General features: G+C 40.3%; 1 protein-coding gene across 1 annotated transcript in view; it reads left to right on the plus strand.

The window, feature by feature from the left end:
- Positions 1 to 15179, plus strand: part of DNAH2 (dynein axonemal heavy chain 2) — a 6636854-nt gene that overhangs the window by 2762827 nt on the left and 3858848 nt on the right. The window contains exons 35-36 of the mRNA XM_044077324.1: positions 2427 to 2615; positions 4879 to 4982. Coding sequence (XP_043933259.1) covers positions 2427 to 2615; positions 4879 to 4982 — 293 coding nt within the window. The remainder of the gene's footprint in view (positions 1 to 2426; positions 2616 to 4878; positions 4983 to 15179) is intronic.

Here is a 15179-nt window from a genome sequence, read left to right on the forward strand (position 1 = left end):
CTTCCAAAAGGTCCTACTGAAGATTCAGCAGGATAGGATCAGCCACAAATCTTGTTGGTGACTCCATTTTGGCCAAGGCAGCACTGGTTCCCCCTTCTCATGCACTTAGCCAAGGGCAGTCATTACAAGTTGCCCCACAGGATAGATCTACTCACACAGGACAAGGGAACCCTAATGCATCCACAGCTGTCAACCCTGAACTTGGCTCTGTGGGTGATAGGGTTTTAATCCCCTTTAGACACCTGTTTTCAGAGGACATGCTTTAAGTTTTGCAGGAGGCCAGAAGACCCACTACTAGGAAATCCCATGTTTCCAAATGGAAAAGGTTTTCCATCTGGTGTCACAAGAAGGACTTAAAGCCACTATCAGTGGATGCTCCAGTGATTTTGTCCTGTCTCTGTGAATTGATGAAGGTTAGGCTGTCCTACTCCTCGCTGAAGGCTCACCTTTCAGCCATTTCAACTTGTCTGCCTATGTCTCCTTCTTTAGCCTCTAGGTTAGAAGTAAGACTATCCCTTAAAGGCGTCCTTCATATTAGACCACCAGGGAAACTAATCTGTCCTCCTTGGGAGCTCCGTTTTGTGCTAGAGAAGCTTACATTTTCACCCTTTGAGCTAGCAAGCTCCTCATCCCTTCAACACTGCACATGGAAAACAGTTCTGCTAGTGGCCATTACCTCTGCCAGAAGGGTCTTTGAGCTACAAGCTCTGATGTCCAATCCCCCCCTTCACAGTCTTTCATAGAGACAGGGTATTCTTGTGTACTAATCATTCTTTTATGCCCAGGTTGGTAAATGAGTTATCATTTAGTCAGTCTGTTAACCTTCCTACCTTTTTTCCTTCCCTGCAGTCTCCCAGTGAGAGAATTCAGTATACTTTGGATGTGCACAGGCATTTCAGATACTATTTTGACAAAGCCAAACTTATTTGTAAATCTGAATGCCTGTTTGTATCCTACCACCCAAGGGCCCCGAGTCAGCCAGTTTCCAAGCAAACTCTCTCTACCTAGATTTCTAAAGCTATTTCCTTCTGTTATTTAGCTAATGGTAAGAGCCATTCTTCTCCAGGGAAGGCACACTCTACTAGGGCAGTTTCCTTTTCTGGGGCTTTCTTTAAAGGCTTAGACACTTGTTCTATCCTGGAGGTAGCTACCTGGTCCTCTGTTCATACTTTCACTAAACATTACAAGCTTGCGTCATTTCCAGGAGAAGGGCTGGTTTTGCCAGAGTGATTCTACATGGATTTGTAGAAAAAACTTCTGTTGCTCCTCCACCTCTTCTCCAGCTTTCCCAAGCATGAGCTTTGACATTCTACCATATGTGATGAATACTACAGCATATGAATAGAAGGACATAGAATTGTGTAAAATTGTCCCATAACCACAGATGTCCTTCTCCTCTATATGCTGCAGTATTGCTTCCCCCCTTCCCCCTGATGCTTGCCTGTTTTTTCCTGGTGATATGTTTATCACCCAGGCCTAGTCTGGTGCTTGGCAGCATTTATTCTGAGTTTGTTGTGTGCTGGCGTCCGCTTTATACATAACGTCTCTTTATGGCCGATGTGCACGGGATGATGTGTGGCATAGCATGTACCTCGCAGTGCCATGTAGACTTTTGTATACTGACTAGACATACAAGTTGGCCAGAAGCGTACTTCCTAATGTGATGAATACTGCAGCATATAGAAGAGAAGGACATCTATGGTTATGGTAAAATTTTACACAACTATTCTTTCTCTGCTGTATCAATATGTCAATTGTACCTGTGCTTTCAGAGACTAGACCCAAATCTGCATGACATAAGATGATACATAGAAAAAACCCAGGCAGACACAGACTACAGACTTATTGCCAGACAAGATCCATTGTTGTACTGTAATAGTTCACAGGGCTACTAATATACCATCATTTTGTGTGTGTGTGTGTGTGTGTGTGTGTGTGTGTGTGTGTGTGTGTGTGTGTGTGTGTGTGTGTGTGTGTGTGTGTGTGTGTGTGTGTTGCAGGGCAGGAATGCTGCAACCCTTGCTTACAGTAGAACTATGTGTGACCCAGATCCCTCTTGCTAGGTGACAGCATACAGTCTTGCTGATGTGTTTTATGTGTAATGCATTCTACTGGAGAAGTAGAAATCAGACTGTTGAACAACTTTCCATAGTGATTAGTTGTCACTGTCCCACCCACTCTAAAAACATTTGCCTTATTAAGCATGTTTTGACTTTTCTTTATATTAAATACCAAGTGTTGCTGAAGTGTGTTTTATTATATCCAAGAACTAATGCATTTATACCTGTTAAAAGTTGCAGTCTGTTTTGAAGCCATGATGAAGCTCATTATGTGTAATAGCATTGTCTGAGTTAAAATAATTTGTAGTAATTTTGCAGCTGTACACGTGCATGGGCTTCACTTTATTTCTGCTGTGTCATTCTAAGGTATCCATGCTGAATACATACTCTGAAGCCATTAGAGGGAACTTGACTAAAATCCTTCGACTGAAGATTGTGGCCCTAGTGACAGTGGAGGTTCATGCTCGAGATGTTCTTGAAAAACTGTCAAAAACAAGTTCTGTGGATATTACATCTTTTGAATGGCTTAGCCAGCTCCGCCTCTACTGGGATAAGGTAAATGTTACCTTTGTTGCATTAACTGCACTGCTTCAGCATTTTGACAATGCACTGAGAATGGCCCTGAAGTATCCACTTATTACAAAATTTACAATTTATCATAGTATACTGCTAAAATGCCCACACGTAGTTCTTAACTAAGAATGATTATACTTGTTTTGTCATCAGCACTTAACCTTTGGAACTCTTACACTGATTCAAAAAATTCCTCTTATGGTTTTGTTCATATTATGATGTTATTGTGCACTGCTCTTCTGCTTAAGATAAACCAGCCACAAACAACTAAGGCTGTCTTAGTATGGCATTTAAATTGCTTAGTTCTTTCAGACCAGTCCATTACAAGCCGGCTAATCTAACAGTGGTGGCTGTGAAACTCATTGAGAATCACTTCCTTCTTGAAGGAACTAGAAATAAGAACAGATGTCTTATGCACTCGACTGTTATTTGGAATAATTCACATGACTGCATATAAGAGGAAGAAATAGCAGTTTAAATCATCGAAAGCCCTTGTCTGTGTATCAGGCTAACATATAATACTTATTACCTACAGACCCTTACTTCTAAGGGAAGAGGAAGAACACATACAATTTCTTAGTTTTCCTTGCGCAGTCATTCTTACAGCCTCTTTGGCCTTTCTGGCAAGTGCACAATTATACCGAATACTTTGTATCTGATGAAAACAACTCAGACTTGTCAACCATGGTATTGAAAGGGCAGCCTTTAAGGGTTAGAATCTCCATGAACCCATCAATACAACTAAGGCTGATTAGGTAGTATAGACTGCTTTCCCTACCGAGGATTGTTATCAAAGTATATGCAAAGAGAAAGGGTTAGGGGAGTCCTTAGTTGAAAGGCTTGCTCTGGTAGAGTGTTTAGTTGAATCTAGAATAAAAAGCTGCTGTTAAAAAGGGATAATTATTCGGGCATGTGAAATATTTCATGACAACTATAGGACTCAATCATAAGAGCTTATGAAAGATTGGGAAACATGACTGGAAAAGCAATTTGCAAGCATACTATGGGAGACATATGTGTAGCTTCCAAGTATGCAAAAAAAGTCCAGAAGGTTTAGAATTTTTGCTTGGAATTGTTTACATTGGTATTTTTATACCTGAAGCAGACTTCAAAGTCTTTTTCCCTCATGTAGATAGCAAATGTTAGAGATGGGACAGGGAAGAAATAGGAAACTGGGAATATGTTTTTTGGGATTCTAATGAGTTGGCAGATATTAAAAATTCCCTACAGAGTAGTCTGTCAGAAATTATGGGGGTACAATTGGCTGTAACTAAGGAAATTATTACCTTGAGCTGGAAAACAGGATCTGAATAGTTTTTTCTTTTATCTGCCAAAAAAACATTACTAGAAAACGGAAATGAAATTCAAAACCAACTGTAACTCAAGTGGCGAGTATTGTAAAAGGGATGAAAGAACTAGAAGGAGGATTTTTCATAAAGGGAAGGAGCAAATTACATAGAAATAAATTGGAGTTCCAGGGGAGGAGTGAGATTTAAGGGAAGGCATGATTTAAGCAATTTATGTAATGTTGGACTGAAAGAGAGTTGTATAAAGAATAAAAACACACAATGTATAATGTGAGTAAATGGAAAAATGTCAGTATGTTTAGTTTTCTATTAATGTATGTGTGCCTATGTCTTTAAGTAATACTTTAATAAAGGTGTTTTAAAACAAGATTGATTAGGCAAGATACAAATTAGTGTTGTTTTTTAACACCTTTATTAAATTTTATCAGTTATGACATATGCCCACTTAACATCAACAGAAAACAAACCATTTTAACATTTTTCATTCTTTGCATTATACATTGCAAATATGTTTTCTTTTCATTTTTAATATAACTCACTTCACCATTACATAAAATGCTGACTTCTTGCCTTCACAAATTCCATTTTATTTATTTGTTGTTTACTCATTCCATTTTCAGTTATGGTGGTGATTTGAGCATGGTGGCTTCAATCTGTACATGGTGTGCTTATATGGTATAGCTGAAAAATCTGCCTGTAACTGCAGTATCGATAAACCTTGCTTATAAAATTAATCAGAACACTGCATACCATTAAAGGAATATTTAATTTCTAACACTTTAAAGTTATTTCTGAAGTAGTGCATCAAAGAAAATGCTTGTTTGATTATGCATCTGTATGACATTGTGAATTTGTATTTTGTCACCTTGATAGTTTGTTCATGTTTCAGTGGATGAGTATATCTTTTGTGTTTCATTCCTTCTCACTTTTCTTGATAGGAAGTGGATGATTGTATAATTAGACAAACTAACACCCATTTCCAATATGGATATGAATACTTGGGAAACTCTGGACGACTAGTTATTACTCCACTGACAGACAGGTATGTCACATGATGGTTCATCATTTTCCTTGTTCTTTCAGAGCTGCTAGATGCAATTGTGTTGTAATAGTAGAATATATTAGCTTGTGCTATCACTCTTTTTATTCTGTTGTGATTTTTCGTCAGCTTGGTAGTTTGATGATCTTGCATCCTGTTTTTTTTTTTCTTTGACATAGCTTATATGACAGAATGGGCCTTTTCTGTGGACAAAGACATTGGCCGTAACTTGAGTGCTTTTTCAGCATTCCTTACCTGCTGTGACTAATGCTACCTGGCAAAATATCCACCCAGCCACTGTCTCCTGAACTGCCCCCTGCATCAGGGTCACTTCAGCTTGCTTCTGTCTTTTAAAAGGGATGACCCTTCAATCTTGTTTTCTCTTCCTTCCTGACATAAGAATAAAACTTGACTGCAGAAAAATATTATTTGAGATGCTTTAGCTGCTAATTACTTGTAACTGATTAACATAGAGTAGCCTGACCACAGTTCTTCAGCATTTAACTTATAAGCTGATTATTGACAAACATAGGTAACCTCCAAGGTGTTTTTTTTATTTCCACAGGCAGGTCTGAGCTTGACCATGATGTGATTAATCACAATCACTATCATCAGTGATTTCTCTTTCATCTGCACAGATGAAGTTTTTTTGTAAGAAAAATATTCTAGCCTTTGAGCTGCACCAATTTCACCTGTACTGTATAATCATTTACCTAATTTACTGAGGCCACTTTATAGCTGTGGAAAAGGATCTTTCATAATTTTTACTGGCAGATATGTTCTTCAAGGAAAGGGGTCATAGGACTTGACTTTACAGTTTCTTCTCTCATTTTAAATGTAAAGAATCATGAATGAAGACTTATGAGGACAGGAGGTAGAAGAGACCCACAGAGGTATGGACCACATAAGGTCATTGCCACAGTGGTATGGAGATGTGTGCAGCATAGCTAGAGCTGAAGGAGGACTGTCATGTTTGATGTAATTCATCATTAAAATCTCACCAGCTCCTGTTCAGGCTTAAAAAGTGAAGTTGAGTCTGGTATCTCTCTCTCTCTCTCTCTCTCTCTCTCTCTCTCTCAGACCATGTAAATTAAGCTTCCCTACTGATGTTAGGGGATTGCACCCTGTATCAGATGGTGCTTGTTAACTCTATATATGTTGTAGGCTAATAGAAGTGAAGGCGATTTATTACACTCAGACATTGGCCCCAGTGATCTTGTAAGGACATGGAATCTCAGCAATATGACTTGACAGAAATAGTTTCTGCCAGAGAATAACTAAAATGTTTTCTGAACAGAATTATGTACTCAAGAGAAGCTTTAGAGTCTGTTAATCAGAACACTGTGCATTCCAAGTGCCTTCTTCAAAGCCTCTGAAAAGTTCAAATAAATTCAGGTTCCCAGTGCATAAAGCCACTGGCAGCAGTTCTTTTATATGTTCATTGGTGCTGTCTAGGTGATCTTTCTTTGGAAGGGATTGGCTCATCCCACTTAACTCTTGTCCTCTTTCCCTCCCAGATAAATTCCTTCAACTCTTTATTAATTGTTGTCCACAACTTTTCCTCTGGTTCATAAAAATATGTCTGACCTGTATATAAAACTAGAGGGACTAAAAGCAGTTTCACTGCTTGTGTCTTAACATCCATGATGATAAACAAGAACTTCCAGTTTCAAAATGTTTGTATTATCTTCTGTTCAGTCTCTTTCCACATATCCTGAGCTGCCATAACAGAAGCGTTTATAATCCGTACTCATAAATACTTCATCTTATGTCCCTGTGAATATGGGTATAGCAGAACCAAGTAATTAGTGGCTACTTTATAGACTTTTTTACTCTGTTTTATCTTTATTAATTTTAAATCCTGAAAAGACTTGAAATTGTCTCAAAATGTTCCACAATACCAAGATGTCCTTTTTTGGATTGATCAAGTACAAAATATCATCTGCAAATAAAGCCAATGTTTCCTGATTGCCGTACCAATTACATCACTGAATTTCTGAGTCCCTTAATTTCTGCACCCGCAGCTCTAAATATAAAGGAAATAAAGGGGGAAGAGGGCATCCTGCCTGGTTCCTTTTTTTTTCCTGTTTTCAAACACAGCTTATTACAGAGGGTCTCTTCCACTTAAATTATTGCCTTCAATCCTTCATCTATCCTACTACTTAACTTATTATTGTATCAGGGAATCCGATACCTCATATAGCCTCATGATCAACCTTAAAATTTTATCAGGGAATGCAAATGCTTCCCGTTGTTCTACTCATAAAATCCCAGCTTACTCTATCAAATGTTTTGTCTGCATCAAGGCCCACAACCAAAAGTAGTATTTTCTTACATTCTGCTCCCCTCTGGATTATCATTTTTCTATTACTCTTGTCAAATGTTTGCCTCCCCTCTGCAAAACCATATTCAATCATATCAATCAGTTTTGGGAACACCTTGGCCTTTCTTTTGACTGTATCAACATAAACACTTTATAATCATGATTTAGAATTGAAATGGGTGTATATGAGATTGGGTCCAATAGGTATTTACCTTCTTTGGGTAATAAAGCCCACCACAGCTTTCTTCCAAGATACTGGTGCTTCCCTCTCCTTTTATGATGCTATTAAACAAAATCTTCTAGATTTTCATCATTTTCTTCCCTTGTAACTTCCAAACTAACACAAGAATAACATCTGTTTCTGGGCACATCCCTGTTGGTTGATTATACAGCACCATTTTTATCTCATCCCCTCCTAGCTTAACTATTAGTCTTTTATTCATGGCTTATATGTCTTCCACAAATATTTCCATTTCTGCTCTTTCATAGTTTCCACATACATTTTCATAAAATTTCAGTAACAACTCCAATATCTCTATAGGATCTCTGCTTATTTTTCTTGTCATAGGCTGCCCAAGTATAGCAGTACCCCCCAAGTCAATGTGCTGAAAGTTTTTGTGCTCTGGCATTATCAAACAATAGTTGCTTAACAATAATCTTACTAAACTCATGCAAATTATCCAAATACTTATTTTCCGTTTGCAGTCTACAGTTGCTCCACTTCTTTTTCTGTATGATCCCTTGTTCTGCAATACTTTAAAAAACTATTCCTATTACTTCTTAACCATATCTCTGTTATTTCCACCCTAGTTTAAACTCCACTTTCATTGTATCCCACTCACTAGCTATTTTTTCTGAAGAAATTTCCATTTTCCTTAATAACTCTCGAATAATTCCAATACCCATTCATAAAATTCCTCTTTTTTTTAACCAGTAGGTGAGAAAGCACCTTTGTCTCATCATTACTCTGAATTTTATCTTAGTTTTTATATGTGCGTGATCTGAAATAGTTATTGAATGTATGTCATATTTTTCAATTAAATGCACTTGTGCATTCCAAGTGCCTTTTTCAAAGCCTCTGAAAATTTCAAATAAATTCAGGTTCCCAGTGCATAAAGCCACTGGCAGCAGTTCTTTTATATGTTCATTGGTGCTGTCTAGGCAATCTTTCTTTGGAAGGGATTGGCTCATCCCACTTAACTCTTGTCCTCTTTCCCTCCCAGATAAATTCCTTCAACTCTTTATTAATTGTTGTCCACAACTTTTCCTCTGGTTCATAAAAATATGTCTGACCTGTATATAAACCTAGAGGGACTAAAAGCAGTTTCACTGCTTGTGTCTTAACATCCATGATGATAAACAAGAACTTCCAGTTTCAAAATGTTTGTATTATCTTCTGTTCAGTCTCTTTCCACATATCCTGAGCTGCCATAACAGAAGCGTTTATAATCCGTACTCATAAATACTTCATCTTATGTCCCTGTGAATATGGGTATAGCAGAACCAAGTAATTAGTGGCTACTTTATAGACTTTTTTACTCTGTTTTATCTTTATTAATTTTAAATCCTGAAAAGACTTGAAATTGTCTCAAAATGTTCCACAATACCAAGATGTCCTTTTTTGGATTGATCAAGTACAAAATATCATCTGCAAATAAAGCCAATGTTTCCTGATTGCCGTACCAATTACATCACTGAATTTCTGAGTCCCTTAATTTCTTCACCCGCAGCTCTAAATATAAAGGAAATAAAGGGGGAAGAGGGCATCCTGCCTGGTTCCTTTTTTTTTTCCTGTTTTCAAACACAGCTTATTGCAGAGGGTCTCTTCCACTTAAATTATTGCCTTCAATCCTTCATCTATCCTACTACTTAACTTATAGCCTCATGATCAACCTTAAAATTTTATCAGGGAATGCAAATGCTTCCCGTTGTTCTACTCATAAAATCCCAGCTTACTCTATCAAATGTTTTGTCTGCATCAAGGCCCACAAACAAAAGTAGTATTTTCTTACATTCTGCTCCCCTCTGGATTATCATTTTTCTATTACTCTTGTCAAATGTTTGCCTCCCCCTCTGCAAAACCATATTCAATCATATCAATCAGTTTTGGGAACACCTTGGCCTTTCTTTTGACTGTATCAACATAAACACTTTATAATCATGATTTAGAATTGAAATGGGTGTATATGAGATTGGGTCCAATAGGTATTTACCTTCTTTGGGTAATAAAGCCCACCACAGCTTTCTTCCAAGATACTGGTGCTTCCCTCTCCTTTTATGATGCTATTAAACAAAATCTTCTAGATTTTCATCATTTTCTTCCCTTGCAACTTCCAAACTAACACAAGAATAACATCTGTTTCTGGGCACATCCCAGTTGATTGATTATACAGCACCATTTTTATCTCACCCCCTCCTAGCTTAACTATTAGTCTTTTATTCATGGCTTATATGTCTTCCACAAATATTTCCATTTCTGCTCTTTCATAGTTTCCACATACATTTTCATAAAATTTCAGTAACAACTCCAATATCTCTATAGGATCTCTGCTTATTTTTCTTGTCATAGGCTGCCCAAGTATAGCAGTACCCCCCAAGTCAATGTGCTGAAAGTTTTTGTGCTCTGGCATTATCAAACAATAGTTGCTTAACAATAATCTTACTAAACTCATGCAAATTATCCAAATACTTATTTTCCGTTTGCAGTCTACAGTTGCTCCACTTCTTTTTCTGTATGATCCCTTGTTCTGCAATACTTTAAAAAACTATTCCTATTACTTCTTAACCATATCTCTGTTATTTCCACCGTAGTTTAAACTCCACTTTCATTGTATCCCACTCACTAGCTATTTTTTCTGAAGAAATTTCCATTTTCCCTAATAACTCTTGAATAATTTCAATACCCATTCCTTAAATTACTGTTTTTTTTTAACCAGTAGGTGAGAAAGCACCTTTGTCTCATCATTACTTCATTACCCTGAATTTTATCTTAGTTTTTATATGTGTGTGATCTGAAATAGTTATTGAATGTATGTCATATTTTTCAATTAAATGCACATGTTCCTATAAAATATAATTTCTACCCAGCCTACCCAATTATTTTACCTATTTAAAACAAGAAATATCTTTATTAAATTATTACTTATGATATAGGCAAGCATACATTTATATAAATGAAAACAAACCAAATTAACACAATTTCATTTGCAAACATTTTACATCACAAACCATGTTAACACAATTTCATTTGCAAACATTATATATCACTTGTAATTTACCCCAGTCTTTGTCAGTCAAACATTACATAGCTGCCGGCTTTTAAACCTTATTCCTCCCTTGTATGTATTGCTCCCACAATTCCAATTTTTCCTATGTAATTTGCTTGTACCCTTTTCTAAAGATCCCATTTCCTGTTTTATCTCTCTTGCTATATTCACTACTTCTAGTACAGTTGGTTTAGACTTTTGATTTCCATTGTTCTTTGGCAACAACCATAATTAAGGCTCAGCAAGGCCTTACTGTGTCTAGGCAATTCTGATTCTGTATCAGTGCTCAGAAAAATAATTTCCCTAGCTATATCAATCAACTCACAGAGTATTTTTGACAGAGAAGTCTGCAGGGAATCCTTAAAGTCTGCCAACTCATTACACTCCCAGAAAATATATTCTCAATTACCACTTTCTTCTGCAGTGTACCTCCAACATTTGCTGTCTACCTGAAGAAAAATTATCTGGGGTCTACTTGGGATATCAAAATATTTATGTAAACATTTCCAGCAAAAATCCTAATTCTTCTAGATTTTGTTGCATATTTGGGCGACATGCATATATCCCGTATTGTTTCTTTGTGAATTGCTTATCCAGTCTCTCTTCCCAATCCTTTTTAACCTCCTCTGATTGATTCTTATAGTTATCATGCCCTAGTTATTGTACCTTGAGGAATAATATGCAAATTTTGCCTGAGTTTCTACTACTGAATTCACATCTGTACCAAATATTTTCATAAAGCTACCTACTGTTGTTGCTATAATTTCCCTTCTAGGACCCCTGATAAATCGTCAGTATTGCAGATTAGTTTTCAATCCCCACCTGTAACTAATAATCACTGCTGAAAGCTGATTATTTCTCCCAACAATTTCTTAAGCTCCATAATAGTAGTTTTTCGTGGAATATAAATACATGCCAGAGTGATCCTCCTTGCTTGCCGATAACCCCTTACTACCACAAATCTACATTTATTGCCTAATGTTAAGTTGTCAATCTCGCCTTCATTCTTGCTGGATGGGTTCGACGATCCTCGACGCACTTGCTAAGCTCGAGAGTCACTTTTACCAGCTCGAGGCAGCCCCATATCCCATGATGCAAGGCGGTAAGTACCCAGATCTCGTTTGCCGCTTCGCTGATGAGGTACTCCATTTACCAGCTCATGGTAAGTAATTTGTTATACAAATTTTAGTCACCCCATTCCTAATTTTTCTCTCACTTATTAGATTTTTAGTCACTTTTAGTTAGTTGTAGGGTCTTTAGCTCTAGTTTTACTGTTTCCCTAGTTGCTTTATTTAGTCGGGCCTTCAATCCCCTCCCATCCCTTCCTGTCAGGGTGTGTGTGTGGGTTTATTTTTTCCCCATTTAAGTTAAATATTTCTGAATCTGGGACTGTGTGAGTTGTGTGTTGTGTGGATATCACTATGTCCAAAAAACAGAGGGTCTCTGGCTTCAAGAAGTGTGACTCGTGCTGTCAGAAGATGTCTCTGACAGACGGTCACACTTCTTGTATCTACTGCCTGGGACCTCTCCACCTGCAGGACTCCTGTGCTATTTGTCACTCTTTCAGCCAGAGAGTCCTGCAGGAAAGGAGAAATAAATTAATATTGAGAGGACTTCTCAAACCGGAGGGCTCCCCGTCTAAGTCTTCTTCGGGCAAGCCCTCTAAGACTTCCAAGGCCCAGGCTTCTGCTAAGCCTTCGCCCTGGCTCCGACTTTGGAGTCAAGATCGCCCGCTGGAACCGATCTTATCTTAACTAAATCTTCGGCACCGATGGCTATCGGTGCCGATACTTTAACTGCCACATTGGTGTCGGCTCCGACCGGTTCCGACCACCATGTGGCTAAGGCTTCGGTGTCTGCGCCGACCGGTTCCGATACCATTATTTCCTTGCCTGTATCGGCTCCGCCGGAGCCGATACAATTTTGACCAGGCTTGGAGCCGATAAGTTGTCGGCTCCATCTGGAACCGAGGGTTCTTCGGCTCCGATGGTTCCATCGAGGAAGCGGTCCAAGTCTCCCTCTTTGGAGCCGATACTGTCGGCTCCGACCTCTCCTCTTCTTTCGGAGCGGAGCCATCGGAGCCGATCATCTAGGTCTTCCAGGCTCTCAGACCATGATTTGGAGAGAGTGGTAAGCAGATTGTTAAAATCACAGGCACTAGCCCAAATGCTTCATAGTCCATCTAAACAGACGACTACTGGTCCACACCCTCTTCAAGTTCCTCCTTCGACTCTCCTCCAGAGCTCGGAGACGGAGTCTATGGGAATAGTCACTGCTACGGCTGCGGGGCAGATACCACCCCTTTCTGCTCCTTCAGATTCTACTCTTATCTCCTCCTCAAGACCTTCCTTGGAGGGATCCGGTGGTCGGGCTTCCCTGGTCTGCTCCGAGGGGGTGAGTGGCATCGGACCCTTGTCCGACCCCGCTCTTCCCTCGGGTTTCGCCTTGGTGAGCTCGGCCCGACATCTGCCTTGAGCCTTCCCTTCGGTGGGCCTGGGAGTCCCTGTTTCTTCGGAGCGGGGTCTCTCGGATCTCCCTGGGAGGGGAGCCTTTGAGGTGATGAGGAGTGTGCTGGCCCCTGGGCTCAGTCAGCAGTCTATCCCCATAGCTCCTCCCTCTACGGTGCCTGTAGATGTCTCTTCCCACTCTCTTGCTCCCGGACCGAGAGATCCACCGCCTTAGATTTCCCCACTGGGAAGAACCCCCTCTTCCGAGGATTCTCCTGATCCGTCAGGAGATCCTCCGCGTAAGAGGACTTGTAAGAGGAAGCACTTGGACTCCCCTGAGTCTACTACTTCAGATACCGACTTAGATGAGTCGGAGGGGTCCCCAAGATCCCCCTCTGAGGATGTCTCTTTTTCAGACATCTTAGAACTCCTAAAACAGAGGGGAAACTGGCCCTCCATTAATCCCTCCGAGGATGAGTCGGTATACCTAGAGGCATTTGGATCTCGACCCTCCACCTCCTGGGTGTCTCTGCCTTTTGACCCCCTCATGGAGGTGATAGCTCGGAAGGCGTGGGCATCTCCTGATTCCGTAGAACCAGTTCCCAGGAGGCCTTATAAATTTATAACAGCCCCTTGGGAGAAACTTTTTCTTACAAAAGGTGTCCCTGTTGATGCCATGGTGGTGGCGGCCGCCACCAAGAAGGAACTCATGAGATCCTTCCGTACCAGTCCATCCTCCTAACAAGGATTCTAGGACCATGGACAGGTATGGGAAGCGGATGTTCTCCTCAGCGACCTTTGCCATGCGTTCGCTGAATTACTTATGTCACTTCACCAGACTTCAAAGGGACATCCTTAAAGAATTAGGTGAAGTAGTACAGGATCCTACAGCTGCAGGGGCTCAAGACAAGATTGCTACTCAGCTAGGAATCCTTAATTCCATAACCAACTCCTCCATGTGGCTGATTTCGTATGCAGCAGATGGAGCAGTGAAACTGCAGGGACAGGAGTGGCTCTCAGACGTCAGTCCTGGATGCGGCTCTGTAATTTTGCAGATCCCTTTAAGGCATCCTTCACAAACTCTCCCTTCGATGGGTCAACATTGTTTGGTCCTCAGGTGAAGGATCGTTGACCAGGTGTGAGCAAGACGGCAAGACTCTTTCTGTCAGGAGTCCGTTTTTCCACCCCTTCTAGGCCTTACCCTAAAGGACAGAAGGGGGAAAGATGTGTTCCGTAAATCCCAGGAGTCACGCCGGACACACATGGTCAGTTTACTCCTAGAGGCAGAGGGGTAATAATAGATGCCCCTAGGGGCAGAGGGGTCCAAGAACCAGGGCAGCAGAGAGCCTCTCTGACAAGCCCTTCCAGCATCCCTGAGGTGTTGCCCGACTGTCCATCCTTGGAGGCAGTCGGGGGAAGATTATCGCTGTACCCAGAAGCCTGGCTTTCCCTTTCACAAGACAAATGGGTACAGTTGATTATATCCGAGGGTTACAAGATTCCTTTCGAGGAAGGTCCCTTCACTCTCAAATATTCCCTTCCAGATGTTCCACCCGGTCTAAGGGAAATTGCAAAATTAGAAGAATCAAAGCTTCTACAAAAAAGAGCCATTCAGCCAGTCCCAACAGACCATTCAGAGCCCGGAATCTACTCAAGGTTCTTTTTGGTTCCCAAAAAGACGGGAGATTGGAGACCAATATTGGACCTCAGCAGACTCAACAAGTCTGTGAAAAAGACAAGATATCGGATGGTCACACTTCAATCGATTTTGCCCTTCTTGGGCAAAGACAACTGGATGTGCTCAATAGACCTTCAGGATGTGTACTATCACATAAAAATCCACAGACGCTCCAGAAGGTTTCTCCGCTTCCGGCTGGGGTCCAGTCATTTTCAATTCAGAGCCCTGCCCTTTGGTCTCACCACAGCCCCCAGAGTGTTCATCAAATGCATGGCAGTGGTCACGGCTCACCTGAGACGTCAAGGATTCCAGGTGTTTCCATATCTCGACTGGCTCCTCTCAGCCACCACCAGGCATCAACTTCTCCAAGCCAGAGATTACACCCTAAATCTCTGCACTCAATTAGGAATTTCGATCAACTACGAAAAATCCTCCTTATTGCCCTGCCAGTCTATTTCTTTATAGGCAAATTTAGACACTGTTCAG

This window comes from Protopterus annectens, chromosome 7.part0 (assembly GCF_019279795.1).
Source record: "Protopterus annectens isolate FY-2018-M chromosome 7.part0, PAN1.0, whole genome shotgun sequence".
In the NCBI taxonomy this organism is placed as follows: domain Eukaryota; kingdom Metazoa; phylum Chordata; order Ceratodontiformes; family Protopteridae; genus Protopterus; species Protopterus annectens.